General features: G+C 45.5%; 1 protein-coding gene across 3 annotated transcripts in view; it reads right to left on the reverse strand.

Annotated features, from left to right (window-relative positions):
• PBX1 (PBX homeobox 1) overlaps positions 1-15,863 on the reverse strand; it is a 254,184-nt gene that overhangs the window by 47,559 nt on the left and 190,762 nt on the right. For all 3 annotated transcript variants that reach the window (XM_059728315.1, XM_014596002.3, XM_059728316.1), the window contains exon 3: positions 8,368-8,612. In XM_059728315.1, coding sequence (XP_059584298.1) covers positions 8,368-8,612 — 245 coding nt within the window. The remainder of the gene's footprint in view (positions 1-8,367; positions 8,613-15,863) is intronic.

The raw sequence follows: 15,863 nt of genomic DNA on the forward strand, positions 1-15,863 counted from the left end.
CCTCGATGTTCAGTGTTGCTAGATTGCTTGTTACCCAGACCCTTAGAGAGCCAGGCCTTAGCTTTGAAACACCAAGTAATTTCTAGTTGTCTCCTCTCTGCACAAAGCAAAAAAAAAAAAAAAAAAGACATTAAAGACAAAATTTCAGGGAAAAGTTGTGTCATGTCACAACAATATCAGGACCCCTTTGTGAAACCAAAGATTGGCCCTAACCCAGGCAGCTGTCATGTCGTGGGCCAGATGCCCTGCCAGCTGTGATCTGGTGGGGACATCAGTGCCTCATTCTGAACCCTCAGCTTGTGAGACCACTGAAGCATCCCTGAGTATGACTTCAGATCTGTGGGAACTGATGCTGTCAGGATGCCTCAGTTAAGTGAGCAGACCCAATTGGAGGTAACAGCTACATATTGTGAAATGGTCAGTGAGAGGAGGTCATCTCCAAAACTACCACAGCAGCGAGTAAGCAGAGACAGGAGCAGCCATAGTACAAAATTGAGGGACATGCTGTAATGGGCCTTTCCTTAGGTTTAGAGTTTGCCTTACTTGCCCATGCTGAGCAGTCCAGGAATCCCAATGAAGTCTGTTGGACACTCATGCCTGTACATGCTCTGCAAGGTGAAGAAAGCTAACAGGCACTGAGTACCTCTGCAACTAAAGCAGGCTACAGGGCCTGCTTAATACTTTGTCCCAGAGGCCACACAGAATGCGTTTATTTTTTCCTCCGAGATAAAATATCACTCCAAGAAAGCTGACTAATCCTGCTTCTGCACTGCCTTGTGGACTGGCCAGTTTCCCAAGGCTTCAGACACGCTGCTGGAGGTTGGGTGCAATTTTAGCCTCAGAAACAATGATGTTTTCAGAACACAGCATCAAAACATAATGAGGTTATCAAACCATCTGACATCACAGAGGCTCTGCTAAGATGCAGCAGCTGGGGATCTGGTTGTATACAAATAACCAGATACCAAAACCACACAGAACCATCAAACAGGATTGGTAAGCAGCTGGGGAGCTCACTTGCCAATAGGTGAGAGATGTATCCCAGCCCCATTTGAACTAAGGGACCTCTTAGCAGGTCCCACAGGCCCCAACTGGCTCTTGTTTTTTGCTTACGGTAGTGATTCATTCTCAATCAGTATGCTGCAGCACTCTGAAGTGCCTAGAGATCCGTTCTGGGGTGCCATGGCATGTCATGCAACGTTAGCACTGTTAGGTATGCAAACACGATTCACAAGATAAACCCAATGATTTCAAAGAAGAATCCATAGTGTTAAAAAAGTTCTGACCTGTTGGGGTCTTTTCGAGTTCTATGCAACAGAAAAATTGCTATATTTTCCCATAGTCAAAAAATGAGTGAAAACTCAGAGCTTAGAGATGTCTTAAGTCTAAGGAGAAGTCCCTTGAGTCTAAAAATGTTGAGAACTACTGGCCTATGGTCTTCTGGGGAGGAATCCAGGAGCTGCTTTGAGAGTCACTGCAGCATTTCCGGGGCATCTCACCACCAATCTCCCCTCTTCCAATACGCTCTCCTATCCTGCATGACACGTCCTCCTGCCTCTTCCACTCACCCAACCCTAAGTAATTCCTGTGTCTCGATAACTACTTTCTGAGGATAAGCAAGGAGCTGCCACTGACAATCTCTAGCTGTATCCACCATTTGGAAGCCTATGGCTTTCCCTGAAGTGACCAGTGCCAGCAGTTACAGGGCTAGCCCCATGATTTGCCTCTGAGAGGTTAGCAATTTGGGATGATGGAAGCTTTTTCAGATTTTGAGAGCTGCTGTTCTTTGCTTTTGGAAGCCAGCAAGGGAAGAGTGAAGAATAATATGGCTGGAAGTAAAAACAGGCTGCTATAGACAAGAAAAGGGCACTAAAGAAAGAAAAATTGTCCTGAATCTCCAGCACAAAGTGGTAGTTGCCTGGGTCCCACCAAGAAACATCAAAGGGAAATGGGGAAAGTCCTGGACACAATGGGGCTGTTGATAAACGGGGGACACTGGAAAAGCCAGACAGTCCAACAAGCTGTGATGTCAGAGCACAGATGCTTATTGCCTAAGATCAGACTCACGACTTCCGAAACTGTACAAATGACTGGCCTCCCCCCAAAGCCAAATCAGGCAGCTATACTTCAGGGATTCAGTGCCTAAGTTTTTATGTACCAATTTGACTGCAGCACTGAAGTCAAACTATAGGGGAAACCAACATGGACTCTAGGTAAGAAAAAGAACAACTGGTATGCAACAGGTGTGCCACTGCCTATGCTTCACAGCTCTGCTAACCTGGTGTGGCTGGAACCCCCTGGTTTGCTCATTTGCCTTCTTCAGTACAAACCCAGAAGGAACTGGCAATCTCAGTTTCTAAACTAGATCATTTACTTCCCTTCTTTCGCTGACTTGGCTGTTTGTCAGAGATCCATAACAGGACTGTGATGCGGAGGAAGCCTGGCCCAAGTGAACTTGAACGCTCGTGGCGCACAGGCCAGGTCCCGGAGGACTGGAAAAGGGCCAATGTGGTCCCCATTTTCAAGAAGGGGAGGAAGGAGGACCCAGGCAACTATAGGTCAGTCAGTCTCACCTCCATCCTAGGCAAAGTCTTTGAAAAAATTATCAAGGCTCACATTTGTGAAAACCCAGCAGGACAAATTATGCTGAGGGGAAACCAGCACGGGTTCGTAGCAGGCAGATCATGCCTGACTAATCTTGTCTCTTTTTATGACCAGGTTACAAAACGCCTGGACGCAGGAGTAGGGGTTGATGTCGTGTACTTAGAGTTCAGGAAGGCCTTCAATACGGTATCCCACCCCATACTGGTCAACAAGTTAAGAGACTGTGACTTGGATGACTACACAGTCTGGTGGGTAGTGAATTGGCTAGAGGGTCGCACCCAGAGAGTTGTAGTGGATGGGTCGGTATCGACCTGGAAGGATGTGGGCAGTGGGGTCCCACAGGGCTCGGTCCTTGGACCGATACTCTTCAATATCTTCATCAGCAACTTGGACAAGGGAGTGAAGTGTACTTTGTCCAAGTTTGCAGATGACACAAAACTGTGGGGAGAAGTGGACACACTGGGGGGCAGGGAACAACTACAAGCAGACCTGGACAGGTTGGATATATGGGCGGAAAACAACAGAATAAAGTTCAACAAGGAGAAATGTGAAGTGCTGCACCTAGGGAGGAAAAATGTCCAGCATACCTACTGCCTAGGGAATGACCTGCTTGGTGGAACGGAAACGGAAAGGGATCTTGGAGTCCTAGTGGACTCCAAGATGAACATGAGTTGGCAGTGTGACGAAGCCATCAGAAAAGCTAATGGCACTTTATCGTGCATCAGCAGATGCATGACAAACAGATCCAAAGAGGTGATACTTCTCCTCTATCGGGCACTGGTCAAACCACAGTTGGAATACTGCATGCAATTCTGGGTGCCGCACTTCAAGAGGGACGCGGATAACCTGGAGAGGGTCCAGAGAAGGGCCACTTGTATGGTTAAGGGCTTGCAGGCCAAGCCCTATGAGGATAGACTGGGGCACCTGGACCTCTTCAGCCTCTGCAAGAGAAGGTTGAGAGGCAACCTTGTGGCTGCCTATAAGTTCATCATGGGGGCACAGAAGGGAATTGGTGAGGTTTTATTCACCAAGGCGCCCCAGGGGTTACAAGAAATAATGGCCACAAGCTAGCAGAGAGCAGATTTAGACTAGACATTAGGAAGAACTTCTTCACAGTTAGAGTGGCCAAGGTCTGGAACGGGCTCCCAAGGGACGTGGTGCTCTCCCCTACCCTGGAGGTCTTCAAGAGGAGGTTAGATAAGCATCTAGCTGGGGTCATCTGAACCCAGCACTCTTTCCTGCCTGTGCAAGGGGTCGGACTCGATGATCTATTGAAGTCCCTTTCGCCTCTAACATCTGTGAAACTTCAGGTGGGACTTTCAGAAGCATGTAAAGGAGTTAGGAGTATAAAATCATGCCAAGTTTCCCAGAGGTGATTCTGGGAATACCAACACATATGGTTAAAGCCAAGCTCTCCCCTCAGAGATGACTGACCATCACTGGTTCTGCCATTCCACTGAGCGGACGTTCATCTGGAGCTCCTGGGGCGACAAGGGGAGGCTCAATCTGAGCGGCAGGACGTGAGAGCTGCTCTATCCTAAGTTCTGATTCTGCAAGGGGTCGAGAACTTCCTGCAAGGTTCTTACTGTCCTCAATTTTCAGTGAAGTCAGTAAGTGTGAGGGCACTCATTCCTCCACACCCACACCTTCTCAGCACACACATTTACAAGAAACGCTGGCAATGGGTTAACAAGTTAAGAACTCAACAGGTAAGAAACAATGGCATCAGGTTTATCTGTGCAATCTTTACTCTGTTCCCTTGCGCACATACACTTTGATATGGTCTTTATTTACACTGGGGCTCTCCAACTAGATGCACACAGCCCTCAAGGGGTTAAATTGCAGGAGCACCCCTGGACTCCTGCCTTGCTACCAATCCCCTCATTTCTCCGGCTGCTGGGCTCCCCATCTCTTTTGTGACTACTACTTCCTGCCCTTGCCCCTGCCTCAAGGGTGGAGCAGCGTGCGGAACTGATGGTGATCACAAGGCCTGAAGTGCATTGGTAGGGCACCCATGTGAGTCAAGGTGGGGAGAGGCACAGGTGCACAGTGCAGCAGGGGCCATATCTGTGGAGTGTGCAGCCTGGGGTGGGGGTATGGCTCACCTTGGCACGTCCCCTGGCCACTTGGAAGTTGGGCAGGCCCGATTTACACAACCACATACTATTTCTTAAGTAACAGAAGTATACTGCAATTCTTTATGCAACTTGAGACATATACATGTGGCCCATCTACACTTCCCTGCACGTTCTGTGTGGGGAAGACGCAACTTCTGGAGACAAAATGCACAGTGAATGAGGCAAGGGCTCCTAGATAATGCTGCCCTATTTAGTGAGAATATTACATGATAAGTCTGTTGATCTTAAGGTCAAAATAGATCACCATTTCCTAGTCTCACCTTCTGCTCAACACATACCATACCATTTGCTGTGGAGCCCTGCCTCATTCAAATGTGCACCCTACTGACCCACTGTAAATAAATTCGATGCCCTCCTACTTCAACCAGTGGCTTTATATACTCCACAGCAAAGCAACTACAGAAATTCTCTTTAGCCACCTCCAAGCACCTTACTGGGTAGTGAATGAGGCAAAACAGGTTCATTATATATCCAGGTTTATTTAAATTTAGCTGTTCCACTTAGTTTAACTTGGTGTCTAAAGCACAGTAGTTTTGCTGGATATTCCAGAGCTGTCCAACACTAAGAATACTAGCAACAATGCCACCACCATTGAGCCTTGCCCAAGATCACACAAAGTCAGTGACAGAGGAGGGAATTGAACCTGGGCCTTCCCTATTCTCCCTCTCCCTTTACCTTCAAAAGGGCCAAATAGTTTCTCCTCCATTTTTGGCTTTTGAACCGAAAAATGCCTTTGGGCAGAGATAAAATCTGTCACAAAATCTAGTCAGAAGTAGTACAGTAAAATGACTTGGTGAAAAAAAATCATAAAGCATTTGAAATGATGTATTTCCTCACATACAACACATCCCAGAATACAGTATTAGAGGTGCACTGATCGGTTGCATATCTGACTGGCATCGATAAAAGGGAAACGTACATTATCGCCTATTGGCTTTTTTTGCCCATTGCAGCCAATAATATTCTCTGATAAATATAATGAATTATGCCTTCTGGCCGGGGCCCCTGGATGCCCGAGTTCTCCCTTGCCCATAGGACCAGGGTCCCTGGATGCCTGGGTTCCCTTGGAAAAACAGTGGATTTCCCCTTGCAGGTAGACAGCTAATAAGCTTTGGTTCAAGCACCGCTGCCACCATTTTGAAGTGTAGTGATGGCGTTTAGGTGGGGCAGAGCCAAGCAGGGTGAGGGTGGATGCAGGCTGCTTGCTCTGGGCTCGGGGCTGTCCACCCTGCTGCATTTGCCCTTGGATCCCCACACTGGCTGTGCACCCTCTGCCCACCCAGTAGCTGGAAGCACAACTCACCATTCCCACTACTGTCAGGCAAGCAAGGGTGCAGCCAGCACAGCTCTGCCCCACTTAAAAGCGTCCCCGCACTTAAAAATGGTGGCAGTGGTGCTTGAACTAAAGCTCATTCAACGAGCTTTAGTTCAAACACCCCCACTGCCATTTTTAAGCAATGGGATGCTGATACATGTGATGCCAGAGCCTGCTGGAGTGCAACAAAAAAAAGGGGTTTATTTATGTCAGTACATTTTAAAGTACTGACATAAATAAACCTTTTTTTGGTACGCTCCAGCAGCCTCCAGTGTCACACATAACCAAATCAGTTATCGGACTGGTATCAGCCAATATGGCTGGTTAATAATTGGCTATTGGTATCAGCCAAGACAAGCTTTAACAATGCACCCCTATACAACATACACATTGTTTTTGAAAGGTAGAATGAAGAAAAAATGATTTGTTCAGAGTTATGGCTGCACAGAGAAGGGATAGAGCCTAATCTTCACTTTCCTCTTCCTGTTCAACTAAAGCTGAAACTGTAGCTACTGGTAAAGACTGGTTTCCAAGGTTGGATCTATGCTTCTGGAAAGGGCTAAAGAGTCTCCAGGGCTGTGAAATAGGAGAGAGATGAGGAGCAGCAACCGGATAGTGAAGCTGCCATAAAAAGGGCTAGCTTGAGTAGTGGAACATCAAGGCCATTAAAAAGGAGAGACAATTATTAACTATTAACACCTCCAGAACAAAATATGAACTACTCAATTGATTCCCTCAGCTGCCTGAATAATAATACAATAGCTGCTGTACTTTGGAGCACAAATCAAAGCATGGTGCTTCTATACCGGTCAGAAAATCAACTTCCCTGCTTAACATATGCACCCCAATTTTGGGGGGCTGATTTTGAGAAGAATGGTGCATATTTTATGTCAGACAATATGATAGACTGTTTTAGCCCTTTTTTAAAAGTGCTTTTAGTGATTTTATTTTTTCCCCTGGTTATCACTTTTTTTTTTTAAATCAAAATTGCTATCAAAATTCTCTCTTTACTGGAAGTCTTCTTTCCTTACTAAAAATGGCTTTTTCAGCACCAGAACTATTTCCATAATGATTTTGATTCAAATGCTGATAACATTCTGATATGAAGCATAGACTGAATGCTGCAACAAAGAAAGAACAGATTCATTCAGCAGGTGTCAATGATTTTTTTTGCCAAGGGAAAAAAAATTAAATAAAGGGTACATTGGAATGAAAACCAATCTTTTTGTGCAAAAAAATCCCCCCAAAAAGACTAGCTTTACATTTCCAACTTTATCCTAAATGGTGAATGTTTCAAGAAATTCTAAATAAGGGCACTGGATAGAGGAAAAATCCATGAAACCTTAGCTTTAGATCAGTGACGCTCAACTTTTTTGTCCAGCAGGTCAGATGGTTAGTGCCTGGTCCCTCCATGGACCAGATCCAACTGGTGGCACTGACCAGGGCCAGTGCCCGGGACAGGCATGGCAGAGTCCCACCCAGCTGAGTGGACGGAGGGACAGCCCAGCCCAATCCAGCCACACAGGGGAAGGGGCTTGGCCACCTCAGCCCCACATTGGGGAGGGAGGTATGAGACAGCCCCGATCCATCGCAGAGGGAGGGGACATGGCCCAACCTTTCAGAGGAAGGAGGTGTGGCCCAACCCAAACCTGGCTGGAGAAAGGGGGTATGGCCAAACCCTGTTGGGAGTGGAGCATGGCCCACCCCCAAACCAGCTGCACAGGGAGAGGGGGCGTAGTCAACCCAAGCCTGGGTGGGCAGGAGGAAAGGAGGCATGGCTCAGCCCTGTGGGGGGTACAAGGGGAGAGGGAGGTGTGGGCCAGCCTTGTACTAGCTGTACAGAGACAGGGGGCATGGCCTAGCCCTGATCTGGCCATGCAGATGCAGGAACATGGCCTGGCTCTGACCCACCACTTAGAGCTTTGGATTTTGGCAGCGGGGAGTGCTAGCAGTATTAACTGCCACTGTTCCCTGCCACCATGCTTCCTGATCCCTGGAGAGCCACACGGACCAGATTCCAAGGCTCCGCAGGCCATATCTGGATTGTGGCCCAGAGGTTCAGCACCCCCGCTATAGACATCACTAGCGCCCTAGCCCACCTCAGACTGAGGTACAGAATTGTTTGTAGACAACCTACTAATTCTCCTATGAGCTTCATTTGCTCTTACCTGATCTTTCCTGCACTGTACTGGAAGATTATGGCACTGATGGATTTATTATTCCTTGATCAGAGATTTATTTAAACTCTGCCTCTGCTTTAGCTGGGTGAAGAACACAGCCCTGCTTATCCAGCATGAATGAGCCTGTTACCTGCTCGTATTTCTCCAGCTCCGTGTGGTAGATCTGTCGGATCTGTGAAAGCTTAGCTCTGTAGTCAGAATGCTCCACGGAGTTGTCTGAACCGGCCCCTCCGGATGCTGCTGCAGCAGCGGCTGCTGCTGCTGAGCCCCCTCCTTTCTCAGGTCCTGCTACCCCCTCCGCCAACAGCATGTTGTCCAACCGCATCAGCTGGGGGTCCGTGGGCTCCTCTTCCTGGGCTCCCCGAATACTCAGGACTGTGAGAAGGGACAAAGACAAAAGGGAATGGTTAGTAATACCCCATAGATTAAACACAAGCAATGGCAACAACTCTGTCAACAGCAAGATCCAAGACTTCCAATGGAACTAAGAACAATTAATACCAGCTGAACATCTGGCCCATCAGATCCAATGGAAATATGTTAATTTTAACCAGATGAGGATCCAGACCATTGGATTAGCCAGTGGGGCTAACCAAATTCACACCAGTTGGCAATCTCCGCCGACTCCAATGGAGCTACATGGATTTACACCAATTTAGGAGCCGACCCCTCGCTTGCCAAAATCTCATGCCACCTTGAAGTCACCAGGTCAAATCCAGACCAGACCAATGGTAACTGAGAGTCACCAGCCCATGATAGCCTCAAGCTGGTAGGGCCTGAATTAGACACTGTTGTTCCTAGTTGGCCATGTGTTGGCCATCTCAGCTGAGTCTGAGGGGCACAGCAGAGAATGACTGCATTTGTTGTCAGCATCAGACCATGAACTCCATCTCATATGCTCTTTGAGCACCAGCCAGCTGGAGAAAGCAGCCCCTAAAGTGTCCTGCTGACTGCAGCCAGTCCATAAATCTCCCTCAACAGTGTACTGCCCACAGCTTAGGGCATCCAGAGCTTAGGCTATGGCAGCAAAGGGGAAAGGAGCTCCAAGCAATTGTTCCACTGCTGGGTTTCAATATTTTTTTTGCCAGCCCCTGTGCTGCCTGTTTCAGTGGAGAGGAAACTCATGCAAGACTTGGCGAGACGAGAGTTAAAGCTGCAGCCAGGGCAGATTTAATAAATAAATAACGAGTCCTGCATGTGTCTGGTCGGCCCTGTGGGCTCTTGCCAGTTCTGGTTGCTTCCGCAGCCTTTGCAGGTCACCCACATGAGGTTGTGACAGGGAAGGTAGATATGAGGCCGATGCAAGGGGACATTTAGCTATTCAGGGCATCGCATTCTCCACATGACCAGCCTGGGCTGCAGACTGTTTACACATGCTCCTCACTTACAAAAGGAAGAATAAGATCAGCTTGGATATTTCTTTTCTTTGTTTAACACACAAATAAACATTGGAAATAAAAATAATCAATGAATAATAGAATGTAGCATCTTTCAAGAGCTGAACAGACATTAGATTATTCATTGTGGAATCATACAATCCATCCATTAACATTAATTCTTAAGTTACATTTTGTTTTTCTTCCCCTAAGGAAACATATTATGGGGCTAAAACCAAGAGAAATTTGAGCAAGATCTGGGAAGGGAGGGAGCACCCTCCCCCACAAATTCTATCAGTTGGCTAAAATGCTCTACAGAAATATTGCAGTCCATGTACTTTTCCCATAAAGCTGATTTCTATATGGGTTTTGGTCTGTGATCCCATCTAACCCAAGAATACTGCTGTACAGTTGCTCTGCTCTTTGTTCTCATTAGAAAAAATAAAATTAAACACAAAACTAGATTCTGCTTTTGGATCTGCACAGCGCGTACTTGAGGTATTAACAGCATCCATATAAATCCCAATAAATAAAAGTCTGCCTTGACTACATGCGGGGAGTAGCAGACATTGTGGGAAAGCATACTATTGGGGGAGAATCAGAACAGATCCCAGGTTCTCTTGCTTTTCCTTGCTGATATAGAGTTCAATCATCTTTTAGTTTACTATGTTTTGCTAAAAAAAAGGACCTTTCTGCAATTAAGTCAGAAGGCTGAAAGTCAGGAGACCTGGGCTCAGTCCTTCCTTAACTCTCCCACACACTCTCTTGTGTTCTCACAGGGGTCACATATAGTCCAATCCCAAACTTAAAACATATAACTCCCATAGACTTAAACAGCAGGATCAAGCCCTGAGACTCCATAAGCTTTGTATGTGTGGACTGAGCTCCTTTTCAGATAGGAGTCTTAAAACTATTTATACTACAGCGTTCCTGTCTTTACAGAGAGATGGTGAGGGCTTGATAAGGTTAGCACTAATGTACACAAAGTGCTTGGAGATCCTCTACTAGAAGACAGTAGGAAAATGGGAAATGTATATATATATTATATATATTATTTAGAAGCACCTTATTTGGTCATTCATTCACAACTTAGCTGAACAAAATGTAGCAAGGAAAACAGCAATAAATACATCTTCACAAAAGTGCTTGCCAAAGATCGTATTTTTTAGCGTGCTCAGTTTCAATTAGTGCATCAAGTAAAAGTCATTCTCTCTCTTTGAGTGTTTTCCTGTTCAAATTAAATCAAAACACACCACCACTCCAGGCTTGCATTGCAAATATGGATGCAAAATGGTAAATATGTTTCAAGGTGCCTGCCTGAAAAAAATCAAGCTGAAGTGGTTACACTTTGGAAAAAAAAATGGGCAGCCTGGCAATTGTAGATGCTGAATCACCTACTTTTAAAACCTATTGTATTTAATTTTGTAAACATTGCTTGGAGAGGCACAAGAGAGAAAATGTTGCATACAGACAGGGTCTGCATGCATTCAGAGATTTACGGACAGATAGGAAAAGCTCATACACTGAATTGCAATAGAGATTCTATACACACACACAATACAGTATGTATATGCATTTTATATATTAATATGTAAATATGGTATATGGCATAGCTGGGTTACGATCCGTTGATTTAAGCAGAGCTGTGCTTGCTTACATCCAAGATGAATTTGACCCATTATCCCCAAACCTGTAATCTGCACTGCCAACCAACAGCAAATGATTTTACTGTCAGTTTAAAAAAATAATCATAAATTGGCCCTCAATAAAAAAATAGTACTAACGCAATAAAAACAACATGAAATGCATGTTTCCAGAATCCAAAATAAATTTCTGAAAGATACAATTACTGTTAATTTAAAGCAATTTTAAGTAAAAACTCAGTTGAGAAAGGACATTTATTACAGGAGTGTAAAACCCTAAATGCTTTAAAATAATGATTTTCTGAATGAGCAATTTGGGGGGGGGGGGGCATTATGGACACTTTTACGTTTGAAATTGTGTCAGCTAAAATGGTTGGAATGTCAAAATTTGTTAGCAAATTTGTTAGTAAAATACAGTAATAATAATTAATACACGATTACAACATTCACAATAATTCAAATACAAGAGGTTGGTTTATGATGCCACATTTGGATCCACATCCTGACTGCAAAGCTTTGAGAATGATTCAAGAGAGTCAAGATCCAGAATTTTAATATGAACACCCATCCCTATGTACATCATCCTGTATGAGGCTTTACAAAAGCAGCAGGAAGGAAAAAAGATTTTCTAAGATAATCCAAACAGTGCAGTCCTGAAGCAGAGAGGTGCCAAGTAAGGAGATTCAGCAAAAATGTGGAGTATCGTCAATAAATGCATGTTGATTGGGGACTGGCTGCCCTGGATGCTAAGCAAGAAACAAGACAAATGTAAATGCTTAAAAGGAAGGAGCCGGATATGGGATAGCGATGGAGGCGATGTGAACAGGAAAGAATAATGTCCCATTCTTTTCAAAAAAGCCTCCAATTACAAACTGAAAAAACAAAGGTAAAAGCAAAGAGCAAATGGGTTTGTCAAGACAGGCACAATCATAGTCAGGATTTAAAAGGGAAATATTTTTAGATTCAAAATCTAAAGAATTATTGCCTAGACAGGTAGGCACGGGTGATTAATTAGTCTGTATTTGTAAAGCCTTTTCAAGAGGGAAAGCACCATGTAACTGCTGAGTGTTATTACTGTACAACACAAATTATACACACGCATTCATATATATATTGCACACGCTGAAGTGCTATATACATGCATGTACCTATATGTGTGCTTACAGTTGCTATTATTACATTATCATTCTATACATTTAGTGAGTAGAGTTCAAAATTCAGTTGGCTGAGACGGTGCTGGGATCTGCAGAGACGATGTCTCTTTGGCCAGCCGGTTAGAATAACACTATTAAATAAGTAAATGAAAAGGCCAATGTGTCTAAGCAGAAGTGATGCCGCCTATTTATCGCTTGAAGTCTGCACTCTGGTGAGTAGAAGACAAAATGATTATTTAAAAGCTCCTTTTTTATCTTCCCGGCACCATACAAGACTCAAATGAACCTTCCGCCAGGACACCAGAGATGTTAACACTCCTCTTCTACGATCCAATTTCAAACGGCAGAGCTGTTACCTAATACAGCAACCATCACATATGATCAGGCCCCCGCTGCACTGATTCACCCTGCTACCTCCCTCCTGCTCAGCTTGAAATGGGTTTAAAGGGACAAGGGACCTGTTCCTGTTCAGTGTCCTTGGGAAGAAGAAACCCTGCCGGGGCATTGAAGCATTGGGATTTTCACAGCTGGGGGGAGGCAGGGGGGCAAAGGAGTCATCAAGAAGCAATTTGGAAATATGTGAGGGAATAGGGTAGGAAAGATGCAAGTTCATTTTCTAAGGTGGGGGGGTGTTGTTCATTTGTTTGCTTTTTATACTCAGTGTCAGTTCCTCAGCTGCTGTGAATTTGTGTAAAGGCAACAGAGTAACACTGATTTACATCCACTGAGGATCTGGCCCATGATATCTGCACTAATGCAGCAATTTACATAAAAGACACTTTAGTGAACTTCTGGATAGTTCATTTGTTTAAGACAAAGGGCTCTCACCTGAGATGCTTTTAATGCTAGTGGGGTTATTTTTCCATCAGGAGCAGGACCATGTCTTTTTTTTTTTCCTTTTTTTTTTTTTTTTTTAAAAGGCAACTCTCTCACAACTGGAACTGAGCAGGTATCCTCCTCTTCAAAGAGGCTGTGGATGATGAGACCATGGAAGCTCTGATCCCTTTTCAAAATGGGGCAAGAAGTCTGGGGTGTAGCGGGGAATGAGTAGAGGGGCAGATGTTGCTTGTGCTACAGCAGCTCTGTGACTAATCAAGAGAAAGGCCTTCATTTCCCCAGGCTGTCAAATTCCACGTGAGAAAGGGGTAAAAATTAATATAAAAATAAATTAAACAAAACAGTATTTTCCTATTCTCAGTCTCTCTGTACCTGCAGCTAAAAAGGTGGCAGCGTTCTTAGAAAAACACATGCGATTGACATTTTCTGGTTTCATTTCTCCTCTGTCCTCAGATGCGTCTTCCCCCTCCCTACTCCTCTCCGGAGACCTGATAGCCCACAACACTCCCTTTTTTATTTTGACTAAAGGGGGGAAATGAATGCTGATGAAGGGACCGGGGGAGGGGGGAAGAAATATTTTGTCCTTGGCTACTCTGCTGACAGCCTGGAAAAAAGCTGCTGGCTGTTCTGGTCGCCACTAGAGAGCGCTCTTTCTTCACAAAGAACCTGCTCTTGTCCACCAAAAAAAGAAAAAAAATTAAACAAAACAAAAACCACACACCTCATCCCAATTTATGCTGCTGTAAAATGCTTCTGATCTTCCAGGGACAGTGCCATCATGGAGGTGACATTTCACAGTGTTACCCGGGTTGCACTACAGTACAGGACTGAGAAATCAGGCCTATTTCGTCTTCTTACTACAGATCCACATCTCTCTAGATTTATTTAGACAACAAAGCCAAGGTTCCCAGAAGCACCCAGGTGTCAGGATAATTAGCCAACAGCCGTTAGACCAGACACATATCCTCCTCTTTCATACATGGTCCCACCTCTGGCCATGACAAATCCCAGCGTACAAATGCTTCATCTTCACATGCCACTGATGCTACGATTAGGAGCATCTTCAGCAAGAGAATGAATGAAAAATTCTTGTTAGTGTGAGGATACCCTCTTTCAGATCCCCGCCCTGGAAGTCACTGGGTTACAAGCAAGGACGCTTCTGTTGTGGTGGCTTGTCATGGCACTCCGGTATCCCAGCACTCCCCAAAGTAATCGGGGCAGCTTTTCAGGTGGACATTTGGCCTAACCCGTGCCAAACAAGATGGCATTTCCTTCCCCATAAGATCAAGCCATCAAGAACTTTCCCGTGCTTCACAAAGCCTGAAGATGGCTCCTCCAGCCAGCTCTCCTCTACAGCCTCAGTCTATCCCCCCTTTTTTTCACCACTGCTTCTCTCTCTCTCTCTCTTTTTAAGTGCAAGTTTTGTTGGTACCTTGAAAAATCAGTGGCTGCCACCGCCCTGAACCTCCTTCTCTACCGCTACAATGCCACCACCACCATGCTGCAGTACACACATCTCCCTGTGCTCCCGGCAAAAGCCACTGACCTCCTGGGAGGACTTCTCTAGGGGAAGGCACTGGTGCTTGGGATTTGCACCACTCTGGGTAGAAATGTAACCTCACAGGAACTGCAAGCTCAATGTTAGCAGCCTGGGAACCACGTCATTGGGAGAAAAGTCACTTTAACCCTCTGCCTCCATTTCCACAGCTTTTAAAAAGAGCGAATGGCAGCAGGAAGGCTGGAATGATTAATTTATTCACGTCTGTAAAGCAACTTGAGGGTCTTTGTCAGAGACGTGCAACTGTTGTTAGTCACGTGGCCCCAAGACTGCCTGGAGGCGACCGGACAAACGCAGCAGCACACTTCTATACCCACCTTCACCTTTTGACCTGTCTTGGGACCAGATGACATTAGGTCTTCTTTGCTTATTTCCTGACTTGACACACAGCAGTTCGCCGGGCCAGCTGGCAGGCGGGATGCTAACGCACTCGCCGGCAAACTCCCGCTCTGGAAGCCTGCCTGTGCACTACCACTGGCACATTCTAGTTCACTGGGTCAGGCCTGGGCTGTCTGCTTGTGCATTTCAAAGGCACGCAACCTAGGAAATGGTTTTCCATTTCTTCCCAAAACAAAGGAGCACCACCACTGTTATCTGCAGGGGGAAACTGTCCAGATTCCATACTTGGAGCCTCACCCTCCAACACTACATCTACAGGCAGCAATGCCATAAAGATGTAACGGTGCCAGAGCTCCAGTGCTGACATGCTGCTGCTCCCCCACAGAGTGATTCAATGCATCCAACTCTAAAATAAAACATGGATCTCAATATTCACAGATGTGAGACAGGGGCACGGCTATCGTACCAAGTCCCTGAACAGACACGCAGTCCCAGGATGGGGTTCCAGATGCTTCAAGACGCATGGAGAGCAATGTCTCTCCAAACTGCAGGCACGTTTGTTTTAGAGGGCTCCTCTACCTCAAAGGCAATGGACAAAACACTCCACAAAGGTTCTTATTACAAGCAAAGGAGGGGTCTGGTTTCTTTGTATATAAAAAAAGTTCAAGGAGCAGTAGTGAAACTTATAAGGGAACCCCTGGGCTTCCTCTCCCTCTCTA

This window comes from Alligator mississippiensis, chromosome 5 (genome assembly GCF_030867095.1).
Source record: "Alligator mississippiensis isolate rAllMis1 chromosome 5, rAllMis1, whole genome shotgun sequence".
NCBI lineage: Eukaryota > Metazoa > Chordata > Crocodylia > Alligatoridae > Alligator > Alligator mississippiensis.